This window comes from Anastrepha obliqua, chromosome 4, assembly GCF_027943255.1.
Source record: "Anastrepha obliqua isolate idAnaObli1 chromosome 4, idAnaObli1_1.0, whole genome shotgun sequence".
Classification (NCBI taxonomy): Eukaryota; Metazoa; Arthropoda; class Insecta; order Diptera; family Tephritidae; genus Anastrepha; species Anastrepha obliqua.
Window position 1 is genome coordinate 30,743,279 of NC_072895.1, and position 26,141 is coordinate 30,769,419.

Below are 26,141 nucleotides of genomic sequence, written 5' to 3' on the forward strand. Positions count from 1 at the left end.
CAATAACTTCTTCAAACAAACATCTGCATAGGCAAAAATAAAGCAACAGCGCTGATGATATCGAAAAGAAAACAATGGACTTTGCAATGCAGTTACAGAAATCTGCATGATTAAGTACAACAATATTCAAATGAAAATATACAGTCAACCCTCCCATATCGCGGTACTCTTACAGCGCGTTTTCCGTGAACAGCATCCCATAAGTTCCTTCCGCGCAGACTATCAATGACTAGTAACTAGTGTAACAGTCAGAATAACTCAGCCGCATGCCAAAATGTTAAGTACCTTCCGATTCTAGCTGAATACTAACTAACTAACTACTTAGTGTCAACCTCTTTTATTCATTTTCTCTTCATGTTCTCGTTCTAAGCATCCTTCCTGAAATCTTCATTTTGAATACGCCTTACATATTTATTTTCCAGTTGGTGAAAATTCCTACCCATTTCACCTAAATTCCTACAATCCCAATGCAAGTGCATTGACACTACCTTCCATTTCGTCTAAGCGGCGCCTTTCACTAATTACCCTGAATCTTACTCAACCTCGTGGTGAACCTATAGTAAGACCCTATCGTAACACTTTATGATGCGCATTTACCTACTTCATGCTTAATGTCGGAGTGATATCCGTACGATTGAGAAATTTTTCGGAATTTTGGGGGAATACACTTCTTCCTTGTTTTTTTCTCATTATGATCGTCGCCAACTGGGATTTATTAGGCGGCCAGCTTATCTTATAGCCGTCTGCCACATCGGTTTCAGTTGTCTCTGAGCTCTTTCGCAGTAACCAAGTCTTTCTAAAAAATTGTCTGCACTGTGCGTTCGTTCAGCTTTTCACTGCTTAATTTGTTTTTATAATTGGACAACAGTTTTCAATACTGTATGTAATATTCTTCATTTGCTCTAATATAATAATAATGAAGTAATAATTAACCCTAGATTTGCATCACGTCAACCACCAAAGAAACAAGGAAAGGATTAAAAAGAAAGTTTATATAGCTTGAAGATAAAATCCAAATTTTAAATCGTTTAGATGGCGGGGAAAAAATATCGTCTGTTGCAAAATCAACAAATTGGAATAAATTTACAATTCGAACCCTAAAGAAAAATGCAGATAATATAAGGAAAACTGTGGCAAATGGCTGTCCGTTAGGTGCGAAATGTGTTACTCGCACGCGCGTTACGGCTTCCGCAGAAATTGTAAACACTGCTTCTGGTTTAAGCGATGAAGAATTTGCAGTAAACCATCAGGATATAAGAGAACTAGTACTCAGGGAAGAAATTTTAGATGAAGACCAACTGATAGTATTAATTGATGCACCCACCGCAAATTCGGTGGTAAACGAAAATAAGGAAAACAAATGGGTGCCAAATCTCGATTTACAAGGTGTGAAAAAAGGGCTAAACTTGGCTAAAGAATTAGAACTTCATTTCATTCAAACTGATCAGTCAACGAAGAGCAACGCAAAGTTTAAAACAGAGTTAAGAAATTGCTTAGCTCCCTATAGAGAGGTTTTAGTACAGTTAGGAAAAGAAGCTACAATTGGAAACCAATGTGAAGATGAACCAAGTGGAAGGCATTTACTCATTAAAAAAAGACGAGTTCGGCGACTCATATCTGACAGTGAAGATGAGTATTTTGAAAGATTATATAATTTTACAAAAGTTTGTCTTGTTTTTGTTGGAAAACAGTTTTTTAGTTTAGTTTTTGTTTAATTTTTTTAATAATTTTTCTTATATGAACTCTTCAATTCAATTCCATTCAATAGAAATAATTTATAATTTATCTTGTCTTTTGTATATATTGGTGTCCATACAACGCGGTAGACGGCTTCCATAGAACGCGTTACGAATTAGCCTGGTTTGTACGGTTAAATCTGAGTCTCTTATAGCGCGGTTTCTATATAACGCGGTACGCACTTACCGGGTTTTAAGAGGGTTGACTGTATACCACAACCTTATACATATTGTGTTTTATCAAGAAAAAAAGGCAAACAACAAGATTCCCACCATTAAAAAGTGAACTTAATAAATCAACTAAGCTGCTCAGAGACAAATCGCAAGAACACAAAAGCGAAATGTTCAACAAAAATTTACAACGCCTGTCAGCTGAAGAGCCACAGCGAACATAAAGAAGCCAATCACCCACTATCCTCCAACTAAAAAACTAAACACCCCTCAAGTTTGGGCAAAAAGCGATATCGAGAAGGCTGAAATGAAATTTGAATTGGTCGAGCCAAAGAGCACTCAGGCTTAAAAGCCCATTGTATTTAGAGCTCTGGAAAGAGGGTAGATAGTTAAGGGGGAAGGGAGAAAAGTATCAGAGAAAGAGATGGGAAAGAATAGAGACAGAGATAGAGATAGTTATTCCTGTGAGAATTTTCCATATTCTTTCGCAAATCTGTAAATATCCTCCAGTTTTAGAGAACGAATATTACTCATTCTCACGACATCGGAACCCAAAACTCGTAGTCTTGCTCTAGCAAAGGCAGGACACTCACAGAGAAAGTGCTCAGTGCTACTCGTATCCGCCTCCTTCAAGCAAGACAAGCACACTGAGTCCTCAATGATTCCCATGGTGGTCATATGCTGACCCCGTGGGTTGTGTCCTGTAATATTGCCGACCATCAATCGAACGCCTTTCCTTCCAAGTTTTAGTAGAAAGTTTGACAGTTTTCTGTTCGGACTTGGCGCAAAACACTTTACAGTTCTGCAGTATGTAAATTGCATTCATAATACATTTTCGTTTCCTTTGGAGAGGGCTGAAGTTTTCGCGCAACATCTTGAAAATATATTTCAACCCCATGCAATAACTGATAGCTTCCTCCCACCTCCTATTGTCCAAGAGTCTTGCGAAATTGAACCATTTACGCTATTGGAAATAATTTCTCAAATCTCTAATAACAGCTGAAGTTCTAAAAAACCGCGTTGGGTAAATTAACAATGATTATGAGTGCATGTACTCGTTTAAAATGTGTACCATTGCAATGGAAATTCTTGGAAATTATAATAGTTTCCGAACCAAGAAAAAATGCAAATGATGCAGCCTCTTAGCGCCCAATCTCGTTACTTGCATTGTTGAGAAAACTGTTTGAGAAGCTGTTTGTGCCACTCGGTTAAAAGAGATTATCGCGCTCAAAGGAGCCACACCTACTCACCCATTTAAGTTTAGAGAAAATCATTCTGAGATACTACAAGTGCATAGGCTATTCCATACAATAGAAGAAGCTCTGGAGAAAAAATGCGTCCGCTCGGCCATTTTCCTCGATGTCGCTCAGGCGTGCGACAAATGCATACATCCGACGCAGTTTACAGATCTACTAGACGTCTATATCAATGATCGGTAGCTTCGAATAAAGCATGCACAGACATCCTACAAGGCAGCACAATCGGACTTATTTTCTACTTGTTATACACTTCTGCTATTCCCGTTCCTGAACCCAGCACAATTGCAACATTTGCGGATGATACGTGCATACACCGTTGGTGATCAGGGTGTCTGCGAGAAACCATATGGAGAGACGACTATATGAGCATGGAAAATAAAACAGGAATCTATAAAAGGCCGATATTGACTTATGGAGCAGAAGCTCGTGCAGAAAACATGAAAACGAAACGATTGCTGCTCGAAATGTATGCCCTTAGGGCCATAGCTGGAAAAACTAGACTAAACCACATAAGAAACGTGGAGATAAGAGGACAGACAGGTGGGACCGATATTATAAAATTCATAAGAGGTAGAAGACGAGCATGGAACGAACATATGACACGAGCCCCTAGCGATCGGTTGATAAAATTAGTTCGAGATGGGATATGAGATTTATGCACCATATTAAAAGATAAAAAAAAACAGCATAGACCTATGGTATTCAGCTGTATAGTAGGGATGGATAGAGAAAGTAATATTGAGATGATGCAACGCTTTCAATATAAGGTTTTGGAGCACCTTCCTCCACCATCACCATCGCTGTCATCTTTGACCATCTTTCAAGCACTTTAGTTTGTTCGGAACGACTACATACACAGAGATCTGTAGGTGAACACAGTCAACGACTCACTAAACTCTTTCGCTGCTAAACAAGCTAAAAGAATACAATAGCACACCAATACTAAAGCTTCCACTTTATGCAACGAAGCAATATATGTACACAAGAAGGTTGGAAAGGAACAAACCATTGTAGCTTGTGATTAACCCTGTGCTAAAACAAGTCTACGTTTAAAAAAATATTTCTTCTTAGTTTAGTTAACAGGTGTAATAGCATGAAATGTGAATAAATGTGTAATCAGTAAAAAATCCACTAATACTTTGGCATGTTAAGTAACTTGACGGTATGACGAAAACAGACACCCTGGGAGCATGATAGCTAAAATCTTGGCATAATGTTCGTGATGTTTCATTTAGTTCGTAAATTCTTAAAAAAACTAAAAATCATTTCACAATATATTATGGAAAATATAAAAATAACTCACCTGATATGCAACATCCTGTGAAACCATACATTTTTGTTGTTCTATACGCTGCAGGTAATCTGGATCCTTCCAGCCGAATTGAGGCGCCAACGATACTATAACTGCCGCCGACCACACACAAAATATCATAAGAAAGACACGCCTACTTGTGCGCGAGTGAATGTAATCGATGTTAGTCACCGCCCAATATCTGAAAGTGGAAAAAAATAAAAAATTCATTAGTATTGGTTAGAAAGTGCCAGAGATGACATTCTAATTCAGAAGAAGTTGTAAAAGTAAAATTCTGAGTGGTAGAACTTGAAGCTCTACTTTAGCGAATTTGACTATTTATGTGAATTCAGTGATGAAAAGCCATGAACCAGCTGCTTTTTAAATGCGAGATTTCGCATTCCCGTGCTGCTGGAGGCTTTGTTACCTAATAATGGAGCTCACGGGCTCAGTACGTGATTTACAGGAAAATACTTCAAATGAAGGATATTTCAAAGGTGACGCCTAGATGTCAGTAGTCAATACTTCCTCGACGATACTTTTTTTATGTCATCTTTGACATTTCTCAAGTAGGCAGATGTACAATTTTACATGATGAAGCTTTTTTTTCCTTGCTCACTCCTCTCGGGAGCATAGGGCCTTGACAAGACTCAGTCTTGCGTTGGTTTCCTTAATCTATTTTTTTTTCTGACAGGCTAGGTGATTAGCCTGCCACTATCAGTCCTAAGTAGTGGGAATGGGATGGAAAGGATAAGTTTTTGGGGGAATTTGGAAAAGTGCGAGGACCGTGCTTTACGTGGGATTCGAACCCACAACCTCTGGGATGGCAGGCTAGTGCACTTACGCTAGACTACCGAGGCCGCTTATTAAGATATTTAAGAACATTTCGTAATTTTTTTTGGTGGAAATAATCATCCGAAGGAGTCGACAATTTAAAGGTTGGTGAAGAAATTTCAAGAAACTGGTTCTGTCGAGAATAGAAAAAGGACAGGAAGACCAAAAACTGGGCTTTAGGCATTCATGAAGCGACTGTTTGGGGAATTTTACCTGCGGATATTTAAATGAAGGCGTTTTTCTCAAACAATTTTTAAGGGAAATATTTTGAATAAAATAGTGAAACTTGAAAGAAACAAAATTTTAAAATTTTTTATATAAAATAACATCTAAGAGCGTCTTTTGAAAGACTTTTTATTGGTTCGGAAAATTCTAAACTTTTTGATCAAAAACAACATCATAACCCTGCTCCTTGCAACTTGCACCCAAAATAGAAAATGCCCATTAAAATACGGAGATTTTTTATTCTGAAGAAAAAGTTGCATCATTGGAAGATTTAAGGTCATACCTGAAAATAAGCAAAAAGCGTGTTTTTGGGTCGGCCAGAGATGGTTCGCGGATTGAGAAAAGTGTTGGAATAAGGATATATTCTGAGAGAGACTACTCTGAAAGCGACAAGACACACATTGATGAATATCATTTGTTCGATAACTTTGGTATATTTTAAAGGTAACTTTATAATTCCGTTTTTGATGAAATTTTTATTCTTTTTAATAAAAAAGTGTACCAGATAATTTTTCCAAGCCTCTCATAAAGCCAGATTAGTACCATCTAGAAGCATTTGAAAATACTTTACAAGGTGATAATCGCTTGATACCAAGTCTTGAATATAAGGCCGATACAAAAATCTTTCACCCAATTTTACGTAGGTTCTGTGAGCAGCATCGTTTCGCAATGGTTTGCTAAGCGTATTTGAATATAACTCGTAAAGTTATAGGAGTATCCCTATAAAACTTTTACGGATTCCTAAGCATAGTCTTAGCTATTAATGAGAAAACAGAAAAAACAATTTTGAAGAGCGCGTGCTTTTTTAAAAAAGAAAAAACTTTTTTCTGAAAAATAGTGAACAAAAAAATTAAAACAAATGAAAAAATGATTTTCTTTTCAAAAATCTTGAACAACAAATAATTTGTTGCCAAAAATGTGGAACCAATTTTTTTTCGAAAATAAATCATTATGAAACTTTTACGCATTACTGAGCTTGTCTTAGCTTTTAATGAAAAAAAAAACAAAAAGGAAACATTCGGAAGGAGGCGTACTTTTTTAAAAAATGAAAAAAACAAAAATTATCTAAGATTTTGACCAGAAAACAAAAGAAAAATGGAATAAAATGTTTTCTTCCAAAAATCTTGAACCAAAAATAGTTTTTTTCCCCTAAAATGTAGAACCAAATTTTTTTTCGAAAATAGATCACTAAAAAATTATTAAAAAAAACAAAACAAAACAAAAGAACAAACAAAAGTCTGAAAAGATTTTGTTTTTTGTTTTTTTGCAAAAATATTCAACAAAAAATATTTTTTTCAAAAAAAATTCGAACCAAATTTTTTTCGAAAATAATTTAATGAAAAAAAAAATCTTCATAGTGTGATTTTTAAAAAAGGAAAAAAAAACTTTTTTCTGAAAAATTTGAACAAAAAAATAAAAGCAAATGATCTTTTTTTTTCTCAAAAATCTTGCACAAAAAATTATTTTTTTCCCAAAAATGTGGAACCAAACTTTTTTAGAAAATAAATCATTATAAGACTTTAACGCATTACTGAGCATAGTCTCAACTATTAAAGAAAAAACAGAAGAAACAATTCTGAAGGGCGCGTGCGTTTTTAAAAAATTAATAATAAATTTTGCTGAAAAATTTTGAACAAATAAAAAAACTTGTTTTTCTCAAAAATTTTGAATAAAACATAGTTTTTTCTCTAAAATTTGGAACCAAATTGTTTTCGAAAATATATCACTATGAAACTTTTATGGATTGCTGAACATAGTCTAGGCTATTGATCAAAAAAACAAAATTAAAAAAAATTCTTGAGAGTACGTGATTAAAAAACAAAATTAAAAAAAAAATATGTTTCTCAAACAAACAAATATAATTTTTTTTCAAAAATTTGGAACCATTTTTTTTTTTTCGAAAATACATTTTTTTAAAAAGCATATGTTTTTCTGAAAAATGGCAGAAAAAACAAATAACAAAAGTTTTGAAAAACTCTATACCAAAATTTTCAAGATTGAATAAATCTCAAGATTATTAATTTGTTTTTTAGTTTCTAAAAACTTCTACTCAAAAAACAGTTTTAAAAACTCTATACCAGAATTTTCAGTTCACTTTTTTCTTTAATTTCTTTCGAAAACAAACTGTTTTAAAAAGTATATTTTTTCTGAAAGGTTTCACAAAAAAAAAACAACAACAAATTATAAATTACAAAAGTTTTAAAAAACTCTGTACCAAAATTTTCAAAATTGAACAAATCTCAAAATTATCCAATTTTTTTTCAAAATTTATTCAGTTCACTTTTTCACAGTTTATTTCTTAACTTTTTTAAAAAGCAGTTTTTTTTTAATTAAAAAAAAAAACAAATTACAAAAGTTTTAAAAAACTCTATACCAAAATATTTAAAATTTAATAGATCTCAAAATTAACAAATGTTTTTCAAAATTTTTTCAGTTCTACTTTCATAGTTTATTAAAAGTTTATTTTCGAAAGAAATAAACTTTATTTTATGCTATATATTGTTTTCTTCAAAGTTAAAAAAAAAACAATTTAAAAAAACTTTAAAAAACTCAATACCAAAATTTTTAAAATTGAACAAATCTCAAGATTATCAAATTTTTTTCAAAATTTATTCGTTTACCTTTTCACAGTTTATTTTTTCCGAGAATAAACTTTTTTAAAAGGCATATTTTTTCTGAGAACTTAAAAAAAAACAAATTAAAAAAGATTTAAAAAACTCTGTACCGAAATTTTCAAGATTGACCAAATCACAAGATTATCAAATTTTTCGAGAATAAACTTTTTAAAAAGCATATTTTTTTCTTGAAAGTTAAAAAAAAAAAACAATTAAAAAACTCTATACAGAAATTTTCAAAATTGAACAAATCTCAAGATTTTCAAAATTTATTCAGTTCACTTCTCATTGCACGCACACTATAGGTAGGCCAATCACCTACCAACTGAACCAATAATCGAATGATTGACGATAATGTTCAAAATACTTGGATCACTTGACTTGAATTCCCTTTATAGCTTAGTCAATTTTTAAATTTAAATATTCTCTTTCACACTGCACAGAAATGTTACAGGGAGAAGCCTCAAATAAATTTTGGAAAAAACTTAAATTTACATACATATTTGCGATTGTGTAGAAAAACGTCAAAAGTTTGTAGCATAGTTGAATGCGAAAGTGTGAGTAACATAAACACAAAACATCGACACAAAAAATGCCGCAACCAACACCCAATGCAGACTCTGATAGTAGCAAAAAAGTAGAAAAGAAAAATTAAAAAATGCACGAATAACTGCAGAGAAACGCTTTTGTATTAGAACCGATTGCTATGATTGGGGGAGTGAGCGGGGGAGTGGGGTAGTTAGTAATACATAACTGTGAACATCCGCACCGCGAATGTGCAATGCCATGTTGAAAAGTGTTGCCACTTTGGTATGCAGTGAGCATTTCCGGCATTAAAAACTCATACAAATGGCACACACACACACACACACACACACATAGATTACGTTTGCCACAAAGATTACGTTTATAAAAAATATGTTGCGTCAATGTTTTTACACTTTTTTTGTCGGTTACTAAATTTTTGTTTTCCTATTGTTTTCAAAAAAATTTCCGTTACTACGCATAAGTTTCTAAGCCAATGTGTGACGTATAAACGAAAAAAACGTAAAAATAGAAAGGGTAAAATGTTGAAGGGAAATACATTGTTTCGTGCATAGTAAGGTTGTACTTTAGTTTGCGTAACATTTTTTGAAACATCAATCGGGTCTGACTACCTTTAGTTAACAGTGTAAAAAGGGAGTAAACGGCAATTTGTTCTTGGCCATTAAGAAGTGAGTTAAGATGAGGTGTGGCATTTTGACTTTTTCGAATTTATTTTTATTTCTGAAATTATCGAACTTAACTATTCCTGTCAAAACCCACTATGAACATGAAACATCAAACACGGGAAAATATACCTAATTAAACGCCTGGAGGTACCAAAGAAGGCATCAAAAAAGCTTCTTATAAAAAATATTTTCAGAGTATTTAGGTTTTGACTAAGATCCAGTCCGGTTTTGCTGAATTGCTATGCCTACTGTTACTTCGTGTCTTTAAGGGGGGAGCCTCATGTAGAAGCCTCAAAATCGGTAATGTTTTTTAACATATTTTTAAAGGTGATAAAATAATTATATTATTTTGAAGCCTTAACAAAACTTTATTTAACCTTTCGAGAGTACAGAAAAAATATTTTTAATTTTTTTTTCTAAAAGGGGCCTCGGGATCATTTCCTGTCGGCTGCATACAGCGCGTGGCCCCAAACTGCTCTAGTTATTACTCTTAACTTATCGATCTGAAACAAAAAAACTAAATTGTTTTTTCTTTATAACATATTAGCGGAAAGGATGAACCTATAAAATTAAAAAACAAGTATAAAATTAATTATAAAATAAGTCTTTGAAAAAAAAAATCAGAATTTAGGGCTATTTTATTGACATTTTTAACCCCTCGAAAGTAATTTATCAACGATAAATATCTGAAATTTTAGGTTTATCTTTTCGATAGTAATGTACAGAAAGGCCTCACCAATCTCCAAACAAATCGATTGATAACTTTTTGAGTTACAACACGAGCTGTTTTTAAATAAGTCGTTTCGAGATAATTGAGTTTAAAGTTTGAGTTACACTAGCGCGCGGACCGCTCTCTACTTAGTTAGTGGGCTGTAGAAGCTATAATATTGAGAATTTCGGCATGAAAATTTAACAGTATATTCTTAAGATACTATTTTTTAAGATTATCAAAAAAAAAATCGATTTGTTGAGACTTCTACATGAAGTTCCCCCCTTAAATACTGGGACTCCACTTGGGTACTTAGCGTAAGACCTTGATGTCAGGCAAAAAATGCGACAGTTCTCCTTTTCCCAGTGTATTTCTTTCGAGAATAAACTTTCTTAAAAAGCACATTTTTATCTGAAAAGTAAAACAAAGACAAATTAAAAAAGTTTTAAAAAACTCTATACCAGCGCTTTTGAAGGAATCAGCTGATTTGCTGACGTAACCGGGGCTATGACAACGGTTTATATTTACATAATTGGCGCCTGCATTATTTTTGTGTATTTGGCCGAGCTCCTACTCCTATTTGTGACGTGCGTCTTGATGTTGTTCCGAGAGGGGAGGGGGATCGGGCCCAGACTCGAGGGTAATTCCGAGAAATTTCCTGCTTGAAAAAATATAGCAAATAATACTTCTACCAGAGTTCCGTCACAGACTTTTTTTGGTGTCACCATATCGAATGTTATGATCACGATTACGAAGAATAAATATAATATGGTGATACAAAAGTGTATATTATTGAACTCTTATTAAAATGGAACATTTTATGCTACTTATTTTTAAAGTAATTAATAATTATAGTGATGATTAGATTAAATTTAGATAGTTGTATTTTAAATGAAGACCAATTTTGAAACTTAGTTATTCTTTAAAGCAATTTGTCCTTACGTTGATAAAGAATTAAATGTAGAGATAGCAATAATACTTTTTATAGACTACAAATTTTTGATTTTTCACTGGGTATGTTATTATATAAATAATTTTATATTTCATAATTAATTCTATCAAAAATTTTATCAATGAGTTTTTCAATGTTTAAATGTTTTATCACTATAACATAATACGCATTTTGATAAATAAAAAAAATTTGAAGGGGCCCGCATCTCAAGTTTCCCCCGGGGCCCGAATACTCTCTCCACGGCCCTGCCTACATGCACCTATTCTTCCATTTCTACTATTAAGTACCACCTTAACAATTGTGTGAACGTACAATTACGTACATTTGCGAATGCTTTCGAACATTTATAGTTCGATTTCAAAAGCTCCCTTTGCCTGTTTACCTCAAAAACAAATCTATTTTTCTTGTTTGCTTTTGCCTAAAAGATATCAATGCTACACTTACATATGTAAATGTACTTCTATGGGGATATACATACATACATACATTCATATATACGTTGTCATACATTGTTGTACATGTTGTCTTTCGCACAGGTTGCTGCAATTATAGCAACAACTCTGCATATATTACTTTCGATAGTTGGTGTTGCATGCGTTCCCAGCTACAAAGCTGCCGGCTGATTCTCATACTTTTTAGGTCGGATTCGCAAATTTTTTGTCGACTTTTCGACATTGTTTGTGAATTTTTGATATTTCATTAGAACCACAATGGCATATGTGAGCGTCTGAGCTTGGTTGTGTGCAAAGTAACAGCTGTGGCAAACATTAATGTACAAAGAAAAAAAAATTGCAAACCTTTTTTAATGCCTGCAGCTATACATCGGTGTTTATGTGGGCACGCGGAAATTAGAAGGGATTCTTTTTGTTATTTTTTCCTTTGAACAACAGTAGCATACACAAAATTTAGTTGGGAAAAACAAACACATTTTTAGTAGGAAAACACGAACATTTTTTTTGTTATGTAAGCCCGACGGTGACATTCAATAGGAATTTTGCCACTCTCTTTCCATCGCGGGAGGAATGGAGTAAGGGACTTTCACTAAACGTCATAACAGTCTATAAAGGCGGTTTAAAAGTGGTTTGTGGTGTTGGAGCAGTTATTGTATATATTCGCATAGGTCTAGAATTGAAAAATCTGTGCGTCTTCCTAACACTTGCAGTGTTTTCCAGGCGGAAGTAGTGGCAATAGGAGAAGCTTATAGGCTACTAATCGCAGACTTCTCTTGAATGCTATTTTTTTAGATGCAGGTACTGGATTGGCTGCAACAACCTCTACACTGGTGGACCTGAGCAGGAATAGCCTTATCATCTTGAGCGAAAACTATAACGTTACCTTAATCTGGGTCCCGGCACATCGGAACATTGAAGTAAACACATAAGCCTAACACATAGATGGCACAAATTTTATTGAATTCACCTTGTTTTCAGTTAGTACTAAGAGCTGTTAAAATTTCATGATATTCTATTCATTATTTCGTGAGTTATAGTGCTGCTTGCTGCCTGCTATTTTTAAAACAATGGATCAAAAGGAATTTCGTGTTTAATGATGAGAAAAAATTCGTTCCAGCCAAGCAGTGGCTCGAAAAGTATTATGGGTACTCCGCTCCATCAGAAACAACAATAAAACAAAAGTTTCCTGACTTCAAACGCGGTCGTAGAGACAGCGATGATCCACAACGCAGTGGACGTCCAAATGAGGCGGTAACACCAGAAAATATAAAAAAAAATTACAGAATTATTTTGAATGATCCAAGGTAAAGTTGCGTGAGTTAGCTGACATCGTCAAGATATCCACAGAACTGTTGGCTTTATATTGCATGAGCGTATGACTGTGAGAAAACTCTGTTCAAAGTTGGTGCTGCGTTCGCCCACTTGCAAGACAACTCATCGCGTCACAAGTCAATCAAACGAATGGAGAAACTACATGAATTGAGCTTCGAATAAATCCCACTTCCACTGTATTCGCCAGATTTGACTCCCAGTGACAACTGGTTGTTCGCAGACCTAAAAAAAATGCTCGCCGGTAAGTAATTTCGCTCGAATGAAGAGGTTATGGCTGAAACTGAGGCCTTTTTAAGGCAAAAGATAAATCGTTCTACAAAAGTGGTATTGAAATGTTAGACCGGCGCTGGAATGATTGTGCTTGGTGGAAATAACGTTGATGAATGAAGCTAACTTTGAAAAAAAAGAAAAAAGAAAACGTGTTTTCTGTGTTAGGCCAGGAATTTCTCAGACTATACACGGGTTCACACGCTAAGAAAGCTTTATTTAAACCCTGAATATAGGATACAAAAAATTATGGAACATATAAACCTAATTGCAATACTTCTTACAAATTTGAATGAAAAATAAATTAATTTGTGAAAACTGGTTAATAGATCCTAGACTTAAAGTTAATTATAGTTTTTATGATCAGCTTTTTCAGACAGAAATACCAATCGAGATTTGCAGTTGTCTACCGAGCTTTTTCTTGATAATTTGCCAATTACGCTTTCAGTTTTCATTGCTTACTATAGAAAGCAAATTGCCCGTGGGTTTGGTTTGTTCAATTCGAGGTTCCCACTAATCTTATTTTTTTGAATATTCAAAGCAAACGACATTACGGATTTTTGTTTGATGGGTGAAGTTGGGTTCAAAATACCTTCGCACTTACAGCGACCTCGTCTACTGAGTCGATTGGTGTGGCCGCTAAAACAATCCTTCCTCTTCTGAGGAGACTCCGTTCCCGGAACCACTTTCTGCATTACTTCGGAAGAGCCCAAAACGGTTTTAATCCCCCATATCTGGATTCACCATATCTGTTCACCAGCTTAATGCTGTAGGTTCGTCTTCTTATGAATCTGTCCGTGAGGCTTCGCTTTGTTGTACTGTGTCGAGCCTATATTTTTTTCCGTAATACGTCTTCAATGTATCTTTTAGCTGCATTCCAGCAGTCCTCACGTTTGCAAGCATTTTGCTGATTATATTGGTCGGCGCGATACCGTCAAACTGCTCCCTCAGAGTATCTCTTTCTTACGAGCCATCTGCTGCAGCTAAAGCGAGTGTTCTCGGCGTCACCGCTCGGTGTTTCGCAATATATGCATCTGGGGTTGCTTACCTTACCCATGCGGTATAGCTATTTCCATATCCGTGGCCCGAGATTGACTGAGTCATGAAATAATTTACTTCTCCGAAGTTCCTTTGACCCCATTTGCCAATGGTTGGAAAAAGTTTCCCCGTCGATCTGCCACTCGATTCAGTGTTCCATCGGCTTTACCACCGCTGCTTGGTTTGACATCTCCAGTACGCGGCGCTAGTGGTGGCGTGTTTGTTTTGGGAATCCCACGCATCCATTCGTTCCCCGACCATGAGGTCGATAGGTATCTCCACGCTGATCACAGAAACTGCCGCGCCTGAGACAGTGCGGTAGGCTGAAGCTACTCTGAGTGCCGCTGTTCGTGGTACAGCTTCCAGTGGTTTGCGCTTAGCTTTGCAGTTTACCGCAACTGTCCATAGCTCACTGCCGTACAAGAGTAATGACATTACTTCAATTTATTCTATTTTTGGTAGATAATTTTTTAAGTGAAATGTGGTCCTAATACAAGCGACCTAAGCTCACATTTCCATAAACGAGTTCTACTATAAGGCTGCCCACCAGTACTAAAAATAAATATTAAAATTTCATTAATTAAATTTTCATGTCCAGCACCGCTAGCCGCACTTGGTTTTCATTTAGCCATTTGCCAGCCAATTAGCAAAAATCGAATGTTGCACACTTTGCAGCCCTCGCTAATTTGTTGCAAGCGCCCACCGAAACGCCCCGTTGGTGAGTGCATGTTATGTATGTATTAACTTGAGTGTGGCATGAATAAATTTGCTGCACTTTACAATGTTTATGTGTGCGTATAGCTGCGATAATTGTTTAATAAGCATCGTGACACGTGACAGTATCGCGTTGTTGCCTTGCGTTGCACACCTGGTTATTATGCATATTTGTGATAGTTACAGTTACAGCCAAGACAGGTGCAGGCGGCCTGCCAACGCGCCACACACACATTTCCTTTCGTCGCCTCGCTTTTATTCGCACTCGTCCGTGTGGATGCGTGCCAAGTTGTCATTTACAGCAAATATGTTGAACGTATAATATAAAATTGCATATGGAAATTTTATTTTGCATGTAAACATGAAGTGAATACAATAAAATGGCTCAGTTGCATGGCGGTTATGTTCGATGGGCGAGTGTGTAAAAGGGGGCGCGTCAGCGTTGTTAACACCGTCATTCAGGCAACACCAGATGTGAGTGCGGTTAAGTGTTGTTTTTGCCGTCAATTTAGTTGTGATGGGCTTGTTTGATATTGCCACTGTTATTTTCATTTTAGTTTTATATTTTTTGTGTGGTAACGTTGCTGCGGTTGAAGCCACAAAATTGCATATGAATGCGCACTTGTGCTTTACCTGCATGGATAGACAGCCAGTCGTGCACACAGGTGTGCCTAAGTACATATAAATACGTGTATAGGGTGGCGCAAAATTAATCACCCTACCGGAAGGTTTATAACTTTTGCCAATGGCGCCGTAAGTCAATCATATTTGACACTTGTGAATCAGGCAGTTGTGGTATACAAACAGACAAGCAAATGAGCGTGTGAACATCGCACAAAATTATTTTGTTATTATTTAGTAGAAAAGTTATTCAAAAACGGAATTGGATTATTAATTTTGCACCACCTTTTACAAAAACCATTTTTAGTAAAAGTCAAAGTAAAATTATTTCGTTTTTATTTAGAAGAAAAGTTATTCAAAAACAAAATTGGATGATTGATTTTGAGCCACCTTGTACATATATTTTCTATTACAAATAAAAACCTTTAACTTGAAGTATCAAACTTTGTAAAAATTAAAAAAAAATTTCAAAAATTTTCACAAAAATTTTAAACTTTTTAATCAGAATTTTTAGAAAAATTGTGAGTACGCAGTTTTATAGCCCATTGCACTTTGCTCTACTTAAGTGCAAGTTTAAAGTGGCTAAAAAATTGCATTGATTTTTTTTAATTTTTTTCGTAGAATGTGAAATTTTCTTCCAAATACCGACTAATCGAAATTTTTCTTATATGAAGAAAACAACAAACTCTTTAACAACGCGGGTCCGAAGGCGTCTAAGATTATTCTGGCTTAACCAAGTCACAGCTGACCTGCGAAAGCTACGAGTTAGGAGCTGGAAGTCTATTGCTATAGACCGTGCAGATTGGAAGAGGATTGTGGACGAAACTAAAGCTCACCTTGAGTTGTAATCGTTAGGTCAGGTTGAAGCGGTTGTTCATTGTAGGACCTACTCAGGCTCATGGCCCATTGTGATGCCACGTGGGGAACTAGACCTTATCCCTCCTGAAACCAATGTGTACTATTCAAAAATTTCGCAAAATCCTTAATTTCGACAGAGCCGAGGTCTTCTAATTCGTTGAAGAAATGTCCGCCCAAAATGGCGAGTCTACGTCTGGATAGAACAGGACAGTGACACAGAAGGTGCGGGATCGTCTCTTCCTCTTTCTCGTCTAGACAACCTCTGCAGAAGTCATGTGTTTGCACACCCATTCTCTGGGCGTGTCTACTTATTAGGCAGTGTCCCGTTATGACTCAAATCAGTGTCTTAAGACTATGCTTATCTCTCCTTAGTAGAAGTTTTGTGCGTTTAGCATTGAGTGTCGGCCACATCTGTCGGGCTATTTTGCAAGTGGCTTCGTTACGCCATCTTTCATTCGGTACTCTTACAATTTCCTCGCGGATGCGTAGTCTACATGTTTGCAAGGGTAAACATACATATATCATTATCTATGTACTCATCAGTCAATTTGGTACCGATTTTCGCTAGTTCATCGGCTCTGCAGCTCCCCTCAATATCGCAATGGCCAGGAACCCATGCTATCTGACTCTATCTGACCATCTCGTTAAGAGATGCGCGGCATTTCATGGCTATCTTGGAGGTTGTCGATTGTTTTGCGAGGGATTTTATCGCCGCCTGGCTATCAGTGAAAATGTAGATATCATCTCCAGGTATCGCATCACATTGTACCAGTGTCACAGCATTATTGCCATCAGTTCAGCCTGAAAGACACTACAGTAGTGGGGAAGCCGAAAACTGAAGGAGATCCCTAGATGCTCGGAGCATACATCTCCTTCCACCATGCCATCGAGCTTCGAGCCATCTGTGTATACATGGATGGACTCGCCCTGTCTTACCACGTCCCGTTCCCACTCTTCCCTTGACGGTAGGAGGGTCACGAACGTTGTAGTGGCAAGTATAGACGGAACTGTATAGTCCACCTGTCTGAGAAGCCCCCAGGATTTACCGTGGCCACTTAGTACTTAAAGTACTCAGCCTTATTGCTGCACTGGGCGAAGTGTACTTTTCCTGCAGGTCTATATATATATAATTGGCACGTACACCCTTTTTGGGTGTCTGGCCGAGCTTCTCCTCGTATTTGTGGTGTGCGTCTTGACACAAAAGATCTTTTAGGTCGCAGTGTCGGTCTTTGGACCACCTACTAGGATAAAAAATTGGGGCTGTTCCACAAATGGTGGAACCTACAGTTTCAAGCCGACTCCGAACGGCACTCGGAGGTTTGCCTTTGCCTGTAGAGGGGTGACCGCTATTAGAAAAATGTTTTTCTTAATTTAGGTGTTTTCACCGAGATTCGAACCAACGTTCTCTCTGTGAATTCCGAATGGTAGTCACGCACCAACCCATTCGGAACGGCGGCCGCCAAATAAACAAGCAACAGGTCTACCGGAAGGAAATTTAATATCATATATAGTGCTTTAGATGGTGTGGTTGACATTGCACCGGTTATAAGAACAGATGCAAGTCTTTGGACCCTGGCAACTCTTTTAATGTTCACGCCTTTCGACAGGGCATTCCACCATATTGCAATGCTGTAGTAGAGAATTGGTCGAATTACTGCTATGTACAACCAGTTTAGCATTCTGGTTTTCAAATCCCATTTTTTCCCAATATGCCTTTCGCAGGAGTTTAGCGCCGCCGTAGCTTTGCGTACTCTATCCTCGACTGTGAGCCGCCAATTTAGCTCCCTGTAGAGATTTTATGGCAGCTGGACTGAGAGAGTAGTGCTGAAACATAAGAGTTTCTGACCCACAGCTATTAAGGTGCGGCAGTAGTCACATAGTCTTAGACTTAGCTGCAGCTGCAGCACTTCTGAGTGCCACTTCCGACCTTATCATTTGATCTTGAGTAAATACGTTGTTGGTTGTTAAAAAAATTGTGATTGCAAAGAAGAAAAAAAAAATTTTAAAATAATTTTTGCAGAAAATCACAAAAAAAAAAAATATTATTATTATTTTAAATTTGTTTTTTTTTTTGATTTTCTGCAAGTTTTAGTTTCATTTGCTTATACGAAAATTCCTTCCAATTTGTTTTGCAGTACCTAATGGTGATTTTTTAAATAAAAAATAGATAGCAAAAATACATTCTTCATACCAAAAAATTCCCTAGTAAAAGTTTGTGTTAAAAAAAGCATTCATAGTATCGGGTGTGTTTTTAAGACCTTGAGAACTTAAAGTGATAAAACACAAATATTTTTGGAATGATTTTTTTATTATAATTTGGTAAATAATTTCATTGCATTTATATTTTGAATGTACGCCGCAGCTTTGAGTTACATTGTCCATTCGATCATTCAAATTTTTCCAATAAATCTGGCGGTATGGTGGCTTGACTATTGCAATAAATCAATTGCTAAGCGAGCTTTATGACAAATCATGCCCTTTTATTGGACCTAAATGTTTAGCTGATTAGCTTTTGGAAACAAAAATTCAATCAGCTCCTTTCTCAATTCGAATGCGATAATGACCGATGATGCCAGCAATTCTCTATAGACTTCGGGAATATAAAGGGTTGTTAAGTTTCAAGGGCCGGTGTTGATTTTGAATAGAATACAATTTTTTTAGGAAATTATTGTCATTTCTCTTTATTATGATAATATTGGTATGGCTCAATTACGTACAGAACAAAATATTGGCCAAATGGCCGCCGGCTCCTCGGCGGCACACCTCCATCCGATGGTCCAAATATTCGATGACGCTGAGCCATAATTGAGGTTCTATGCCGTTAATGTGCCGAATTACGTTGTTGACGTTTAAGTGTGGTTCAAATTCATCATCGGCTTTTGAAATTTTACCACCCTTTATTTATTATTATTTTATTTTTTTTTTTTTTTCTAAGCAGATTTCCATAATTTGGAAGCGTTGTTCTGTCGTTGAACCATTCATGATGACTTGCTAAATCTTAGGGAACAAAAATGTCAACACTGTTTTCCATTCTCAGCTGTGAAACCAATAGTTCTCAGCCGCTAAAAAAACACCCGATACTTAAGTGTGCATTAAACTTCACATGAACGTCGTATAAATTAGATAACTTCTTTTAAAGTTTGGGGTGCTCGAAAATTCGTTTAGAACTAACTTAGAATTTTATAATAGCATCCAAATTTACCGGGAATAATTTTGAAACAAAATTAAATCACCCTAATATACATACATACATACATACACACATATGTATGTGTATAGATATTAACTCAAGCCTACTAAAGTGTGTATCCAGATGCGGTCGTTTTGTTTTTCCAACAAATAACAGCGCAGCTAATTGGTAAATTGCACAGTCATAACCAACTGTTTGCCCACTTTTCGTATGGGTGGGCGGTTGGTAGGTGATAATTTGTCTGATTGCAAGTGTCAATAGTCCCTATGCACATGCGAGCGTAAAATGCGTTTGCATTATTCAATTTGTAGAATTATTCAGCCGCAGGGGTGTAGCGACATACAGTTTTTAAATAGAATTTTATGAATGCGCCTTGTGGCCATCGCCAAATATCTAAAAACAATTGTTGATTAACATGCAAATTATAATAATTATAATTAAAAATAAAAATATTTATGCATTAATAGATGCGAATGTAGTGGGCCGCAAATGAAAATAATATTAGCGAATTTATTTCTATTGTTGTTGCACACTTTGGTGGTTTAGTTTTCAAATTGCGTGCTGAAAAATTAATTGCGCTGTTTTAATTATTAGCGCATTGAAATGTGAGAATTTGATTGGCAGATATTGCAATCAGCATTTCAAATTTTGTGGTTTATTATTCGGGAATTGGGAAATTTGTGTTTGTTTTATTTCATTAGAGCAGCCGCCTTTGTCGAGTGCTTTCGATTATGGTGTATGAAATTTTAGTATTGTGATTGATCCGGAACACATTTTTGGGATAGGAAACATCAAAATCAGTTAAAACATGTAGTTTTTCCATGTGTCCGTCAGCTGGCAAAGAAGTGGCAAACAACGCTTCGAGTGAATTTCCGCCGGGTGTATTGGGCCATAAAAATTTCTCCCCTTTGAAAGCGAGATAGCTTTGTATGCCGATTTGTAGCTTAGCCCCAAGACACTAGAGCGATTCCATCTCAAGTGATCTAAGCATATTTGACGTTGTAGCAATTTTTTCTTCAAATTAGTTTATTCGTAGGCTGGGGTATTATGAACAGGGAACTGAATCAATTTTGAAAAAAATTAAATAAGCTTGAGATTTATTCAATGTTAAAATTTTGGATATGGAGTTAAACATTTTACAATTTTTATTCAAAGAAATACTAAATCGTTCGTTAAATTTAAATAAAATATACTTTTAAACAATTTATTATTTATTTACGTTTGAAAAAATTAAAGTTTTTCCTAAAAATTTCTGCCATATATCTCTTTGTCATTTTTGAGATCTTTTTTAAGTTTTTAGAGTTAAATATACATTAAAAAAATAAGTACTTTTTTAATATTTTACAATTTGTTTTACGTTTTTACATAGGACTATGAATAAGTTCGTGCGGTTTTTTTTTCGAAATTTGAAACTTTATTGACGTAAAATGGTTACAAATTTAATATTCAAAGTATTGTCCATCGCTTACTACTATTTTTTCCCATCTTTCTGGCAATTCACGGATTCCCTTTGTGAAAAATTCGGTCGGTTTTGCCGCAATCCACGAATCGATCCATTTTTTGACTTCATCGTAATTACGGAAGTGCTGGTCAGCCAGACCATGTTGCATCGATCGGAAGAGATAGTAATCGGATGGCGCAAGGTCTGGACTATACGGCGGGTGGGGTAGGATATCCCATTTGAGCGTTTCTAAGTATGTTTTGACCACTTGTGCAACATGTGGCCGAGCATTGTCATGTTGCAAAATAACTTTGTCGTGTCTATCGGCGTATTGCGGCCGTTTTTCTCGCAGTGCTCGGCTCAAACGCATCAATTGTCGTCGGTAGACATCCCCCGTAATCGTTTCATTCGGTTTCAGTAGCTCATAATACACAACACCCAGCTGGTCCCACCAGATACACAGCATAACCTTCAGGCCATGAATATTCTGCGCCGACGTCGATGTTGAAGCATGGCCAGGGTATCCATACGTTGCCCGACGTTTTGGATTGTCGTAATGGACCCACTTTTCATCGCCAGTCACAATTCGATGCAAAAAACCCTTTCTTTTGTGCCGTTGAAGCAGTTGTTCGCATGCCATAAAACGGCGTTCAACGTCTCTTGGCTTCAATTCATACGGCACCCAATGGCCTACCTTTCGGATCATTCCCATGGCTTTTAAACGTTTGGAAATGGTTGATTGATCAACTCCCAAAGTTTTTGCAACCTCTTCTTGCGTTTGAGCCGGATCTTGATCGAGCAATTCCTCCAATTCGGTATCCATGAACTTTGGCGGCACACCCTCGCGTTCTTCGTCTTCCAAGCCAAAATCACCACTCTTAAAGCGTGCAAACCACTTCTGGCACGTTCGCTCAGCTTCGATGACTTTCGGCTGCTTTTTTCTTCATATTAAAAAATTCCCCGCAAAAACACATTATTTGGCACGAAATTCGACATTTTCAAGTGTGGTAAAAATATTGTTGTTTACGCTTCAAATAAAAAACTTATACTGACGTTTGTGCCTTACGACAGTAGCTCTCCAATGAATGTTTGGAAATGTGGATCGATGGAATAATAATCAAGTTACGCCATCTGTTGTAAAACCGCACGAACTTATTCATAGTCCTATAAAATATACTTTTGCTTGTATTAAAAAGAAATATATATTAAGGAATGATTTCATTCACAAATATACTTAAAAAAATTTTTTTATTTATTTCTTTTTGAAAAAACTAAACTTTTTCTTAAACACTTTTTCCAACTTTTTTTTGTCGTTTTAGAAATTTTTTCGAAACTTTTGAAGATAAAATGTATATTAGAAAAATTTATTTAAGAAAAATTAAAATTGTTTAGTATTAAATATACCTTAAAAAAATTTATTAAAAAACAAGTAAAATTTTCGGTAAAAATTGTTTAACGTTATACAACATTTTTTAATATATATGATAAAAGGCACATTTATAAAATAGAATTTTTCGTTAAAATTTTGTAACATTAAGTTTAATTTTTTAGGATGAAATATACTTATAAAAAAATTTATTAAAAATACAATTCTTCCAAAAATTTATTTTTGAAAAAAATATTTGTTAAAAAAATTTTTTTTTGTAAGTTTTAAATTTTTTTTAGAATATATTTTGCATTTAAAAAAATTTGTTCGTGAAAAAATTAAATTTTTTGTTAAATTTTTTAAACATTTAACATATTTTTTTTTTTTTAGGGTAAATTATGTTCATTTATTTTATATTTATTGTTGGAAAAAATTAAATTTAATATACTTTTAACAGAGATTAAGTGTTTTGCGAGTCTTTTGGCTTAATTCTTTAGAAAACATTTTTTTTTAATTACATTTTTCAAAAATAAATTAAATAAAAATAATTCATTTATTTTTTTTACTAGTATTTTTTTCAAAAATAAGTTTTTTTCAAGAAGAAACTTTTTGGAAGTATTTTTTTATTCAAAAAAGTAAGTGGTTTTTTTTTTAATTTTTTTAAGAGTTTACATTTTTTTTTAATTTTTTAGGATAAAGAATATAAAAAAAGCTTTATTTTTGAAAAAAAACGTTCTTAACATTTTACTGAGTTTAAAAATGAAAAAAATATTAACGAAAGTTAAGTGTTTTGTTAAAATTGTTTAACATTTTTTAGCATAAAATATGAATTTCCAAACATTTATTTAAAATAAACAAAATTTTCTTTCTCTTTTTTTATTGTTTTACTTTTTTTAAATATTTGAGGATACAATGCACATTTAAAAAAATCATTTTAACAAATCTATTTTTTTATTAAATTTTTTAAACATTTTACAAGTTTTTTTTAAACATTTTAGGATAAAAAATGCTTTGAAAAATTACTTATTTTAAGTTTTCAAATTAAATTACTTGTTAAAATTTTTTAATATTCATATTTTTTTAATTGTGAGGATAAACTATAGTTTAAAAAAATTTATTTTTGAAAAAAAATTAGTTGTTTTTAACATTTTCCTTTTTTTTATAATTTTTAATGGTAAAATATACTTTAAAAGAATTTTATTAAAAACAGATACATTTTTTGTTGAAAGTTTTTAGCATATTTGATGATAAAATATTAATTTAGAAATATTTGTTTAAAATAAACAAAATTTTCTTTCTAGTTTTTTATTGTTTTACCTTTTTTTAATATTTGAGGATAAAATGCACATTTAAAAAAAATCATTTTAAAAAAATCTAGTTTTTTTGTTAACATTTTTTTACATTTTCCAGGTTTTTTAAGCAGTTTAGGATACAAAATACTTAAAAGAAATATTTATTTTTTATCAATTTTTTTTAATTGTGAGGATAAAATATACTTTAAAAAAAATTATTTTTGAAAAAAAATTATTTTTGATATAAAAAATTTAATTTTTTGTTAAATGTTTTTAACTTTTTACTTTTTTGTTAATTTTTAGGATAAATTATATTTATTTATTTTTGGAAAAAGTTAAATTTAATTTAAGAACTAAATTTAATATTTTTTTATAAAAATTTAATTGTTTAATGTAGTTCGTTTGTTTTGTTTGTACATATGTTTATTTAAATAAAAATTTAATTTTTTGTTACACTTTTTTGAAAAAAATTTAATTACTTTTTTAATTTGTTGAAAATTTGTTCTTTGCATACTTGAAAATATTACTCCTCATAATTTCGTCTGAGTTTTGCATACTCGATTTGTTTTAGGGCTAGTACCGTCGACAAAAACCAAAAAAAACTTGCCAGAAATCAACGGTATTTTGTAGTTTGAAACTTACGTTTCCTTATACAAAGTGAAATTCATTGGTCTATAAAACTGCAAGCCCCGAAAAATTTTAAAAACTCTGGTTAAAAGTTAAAAGTTTTGATGAAAGTTTGGAAAAATTTACGGAAAATTTATAATTTTTGCAAATGGCGTCGTACGTCAGTCATATTTGTCATTTGTAAACTAGACAGCTGCAGTATACAAAGAGATACAAAAACAAGCAAAGGAGCGCGTAAAGCGCAAAATAAAGATTTCTATTACTCAAAATGATTAATTTTTTATTTAGTAAAAAAGTTAATAAAAAAAATTGCGTGATGAATTTTGCGCCACCTTGTTTGAACTATATTTGCATAAAAATATTTATGTGTGCTTATAATGCAATGGGGTGTATATGAGAAGAAATTGTAGGGGCACGAATTAACAGTGGTTAGGACAATTATAGAATACACATAAAAAGAAAAATTAAATACAATTCGATATCGATGATTTTTAGTTTTATGTAATTTTTGCCTGGTTTTTATATTTAAGTTTCTTTTTGTCGGTAAGCCGAAAATATCAATAAATTTTTCTTAAACGGTGCAAATTTTGAATAAAAGGCAGAGATGTATCCTAATGAATCCTTCTGTGTATTTTCACAACCGGTTGAGAACTTATTCTTCCATTTATCTAAAGAACTCACACAGATCAGCGTCCAGGTTGCGTATGGCAAGGGCCCAGAATTCCCTCCCAAAAGACGCGTGCAACCAACAAATTCAGCTCTTCGTAATTCTTTTTCCAGCTACTCATTTGCCAATATAATTTGCATAGTCTTCGTTTTTTTAAAATTGCTTTATTCTATTCTAATTTTATTAAAGCGCCCAACAGTTAAAAACTGGAATAAATTAAAGCCCTTCAAATGCAGTGCAACTACCAGCAACAAAAAAGCACTACAACATTTTTAATAACTTTGCACGGCATATCCAATAATCGGCCAGCAACTAAGTGGAAAAGCTTTTGATAATCGTCCAAAGGCACTTTTAAACCAATGAAAAGTTAAACTTTTGTGTTTTTGAATTAATTGAAAACACAAAAAAACAAAAAATGTTTTTTAGCTGCGTATAAATTGTTACACAAAATGCACTTGACTGCTCTTGGATTTGCACAAAAATGGTTATATCAGCAATTGAAACTTAACTATTGTTTATGAATTACTAACAACAAACAATTGCCAGCGCAAAGCTTATCGACGTCATTTATTATTTACCAGCAGCACTCGATGGTCAGGCTGGAAGTTCAAATGGAAAAACCCATGTGCAGGCGTTGCAGTTGTTGCATTTGTTGTACTAATTACTGTTGTCATTTGCAAATATTTTGCAGGTGAAGCGAATTTTATCTATATTAACAACACTTTATTGCTTATACGAGGGTTGACTTGTCTATTTTGCGCCTTGGCAACACTACGTGGGATGAGCTGTGATTCGATATTTGCATTGAAAAGTTTCGCATTTTTTTGGAATAAATTTATGTATAGCATTTTCACTCGCGAGCTTTATTTAATTTTTTTTAGTGAGTTGAAACAAATTGAAAAAATTATAAAATTCCTCTCGCCCAAAAAATGGCATTAAATAGTGAACATTTTCGTGCGTTGGCTTATTATGATTTTCCACGTGTCTTATTGAGACAGGCAATGCATTGCTCAGCTCACATCGATTTTTTACTTGAAGCACTACACTTAGCCACTGGGAGACGCTAATAAAACGAGTTTCAATGGGGCCGTCGATCTTAGCAGGATGCATTTCATGAAGGCCGTCGAGAAACGGTTGTTGTGCCAGAAACACCCGATGCTGTGCCTCATCTGATAACGCAAGATTGTCACTTGACATAGAGATTGTGACCAGATAGAGACACCCTGGGGCATTAGTGGGACCAGCATACATTCAATAGCCCATGCAGATTTGA

At 34.3% G+C, this 26,141-nt stretch overlaps 1 protein-coding gene across 1 annotated transcript in view; it reads right to left on the bottom strand.

The window, feature by feature from the left end:
• Positions 1-26,141, bottom strand: part of LOC129244070 (5-hydroxytryptamine receptor 2A-like) — a 181,492-nt gene that overhangs the window by 106,472 nt on the left and 48,879 nt on the right. Inside the window, exon 3 of the mRNA XM_054881685.1 lies at positions 4,470-4,659. Within this exon, the coding sequence (XP_054737660.1) occupies positions 4,470-4,659 (190 nt within the window). The remainder of the gene's footprint in view (positions 1-4,469; positions 4,660-26,141) is intronic.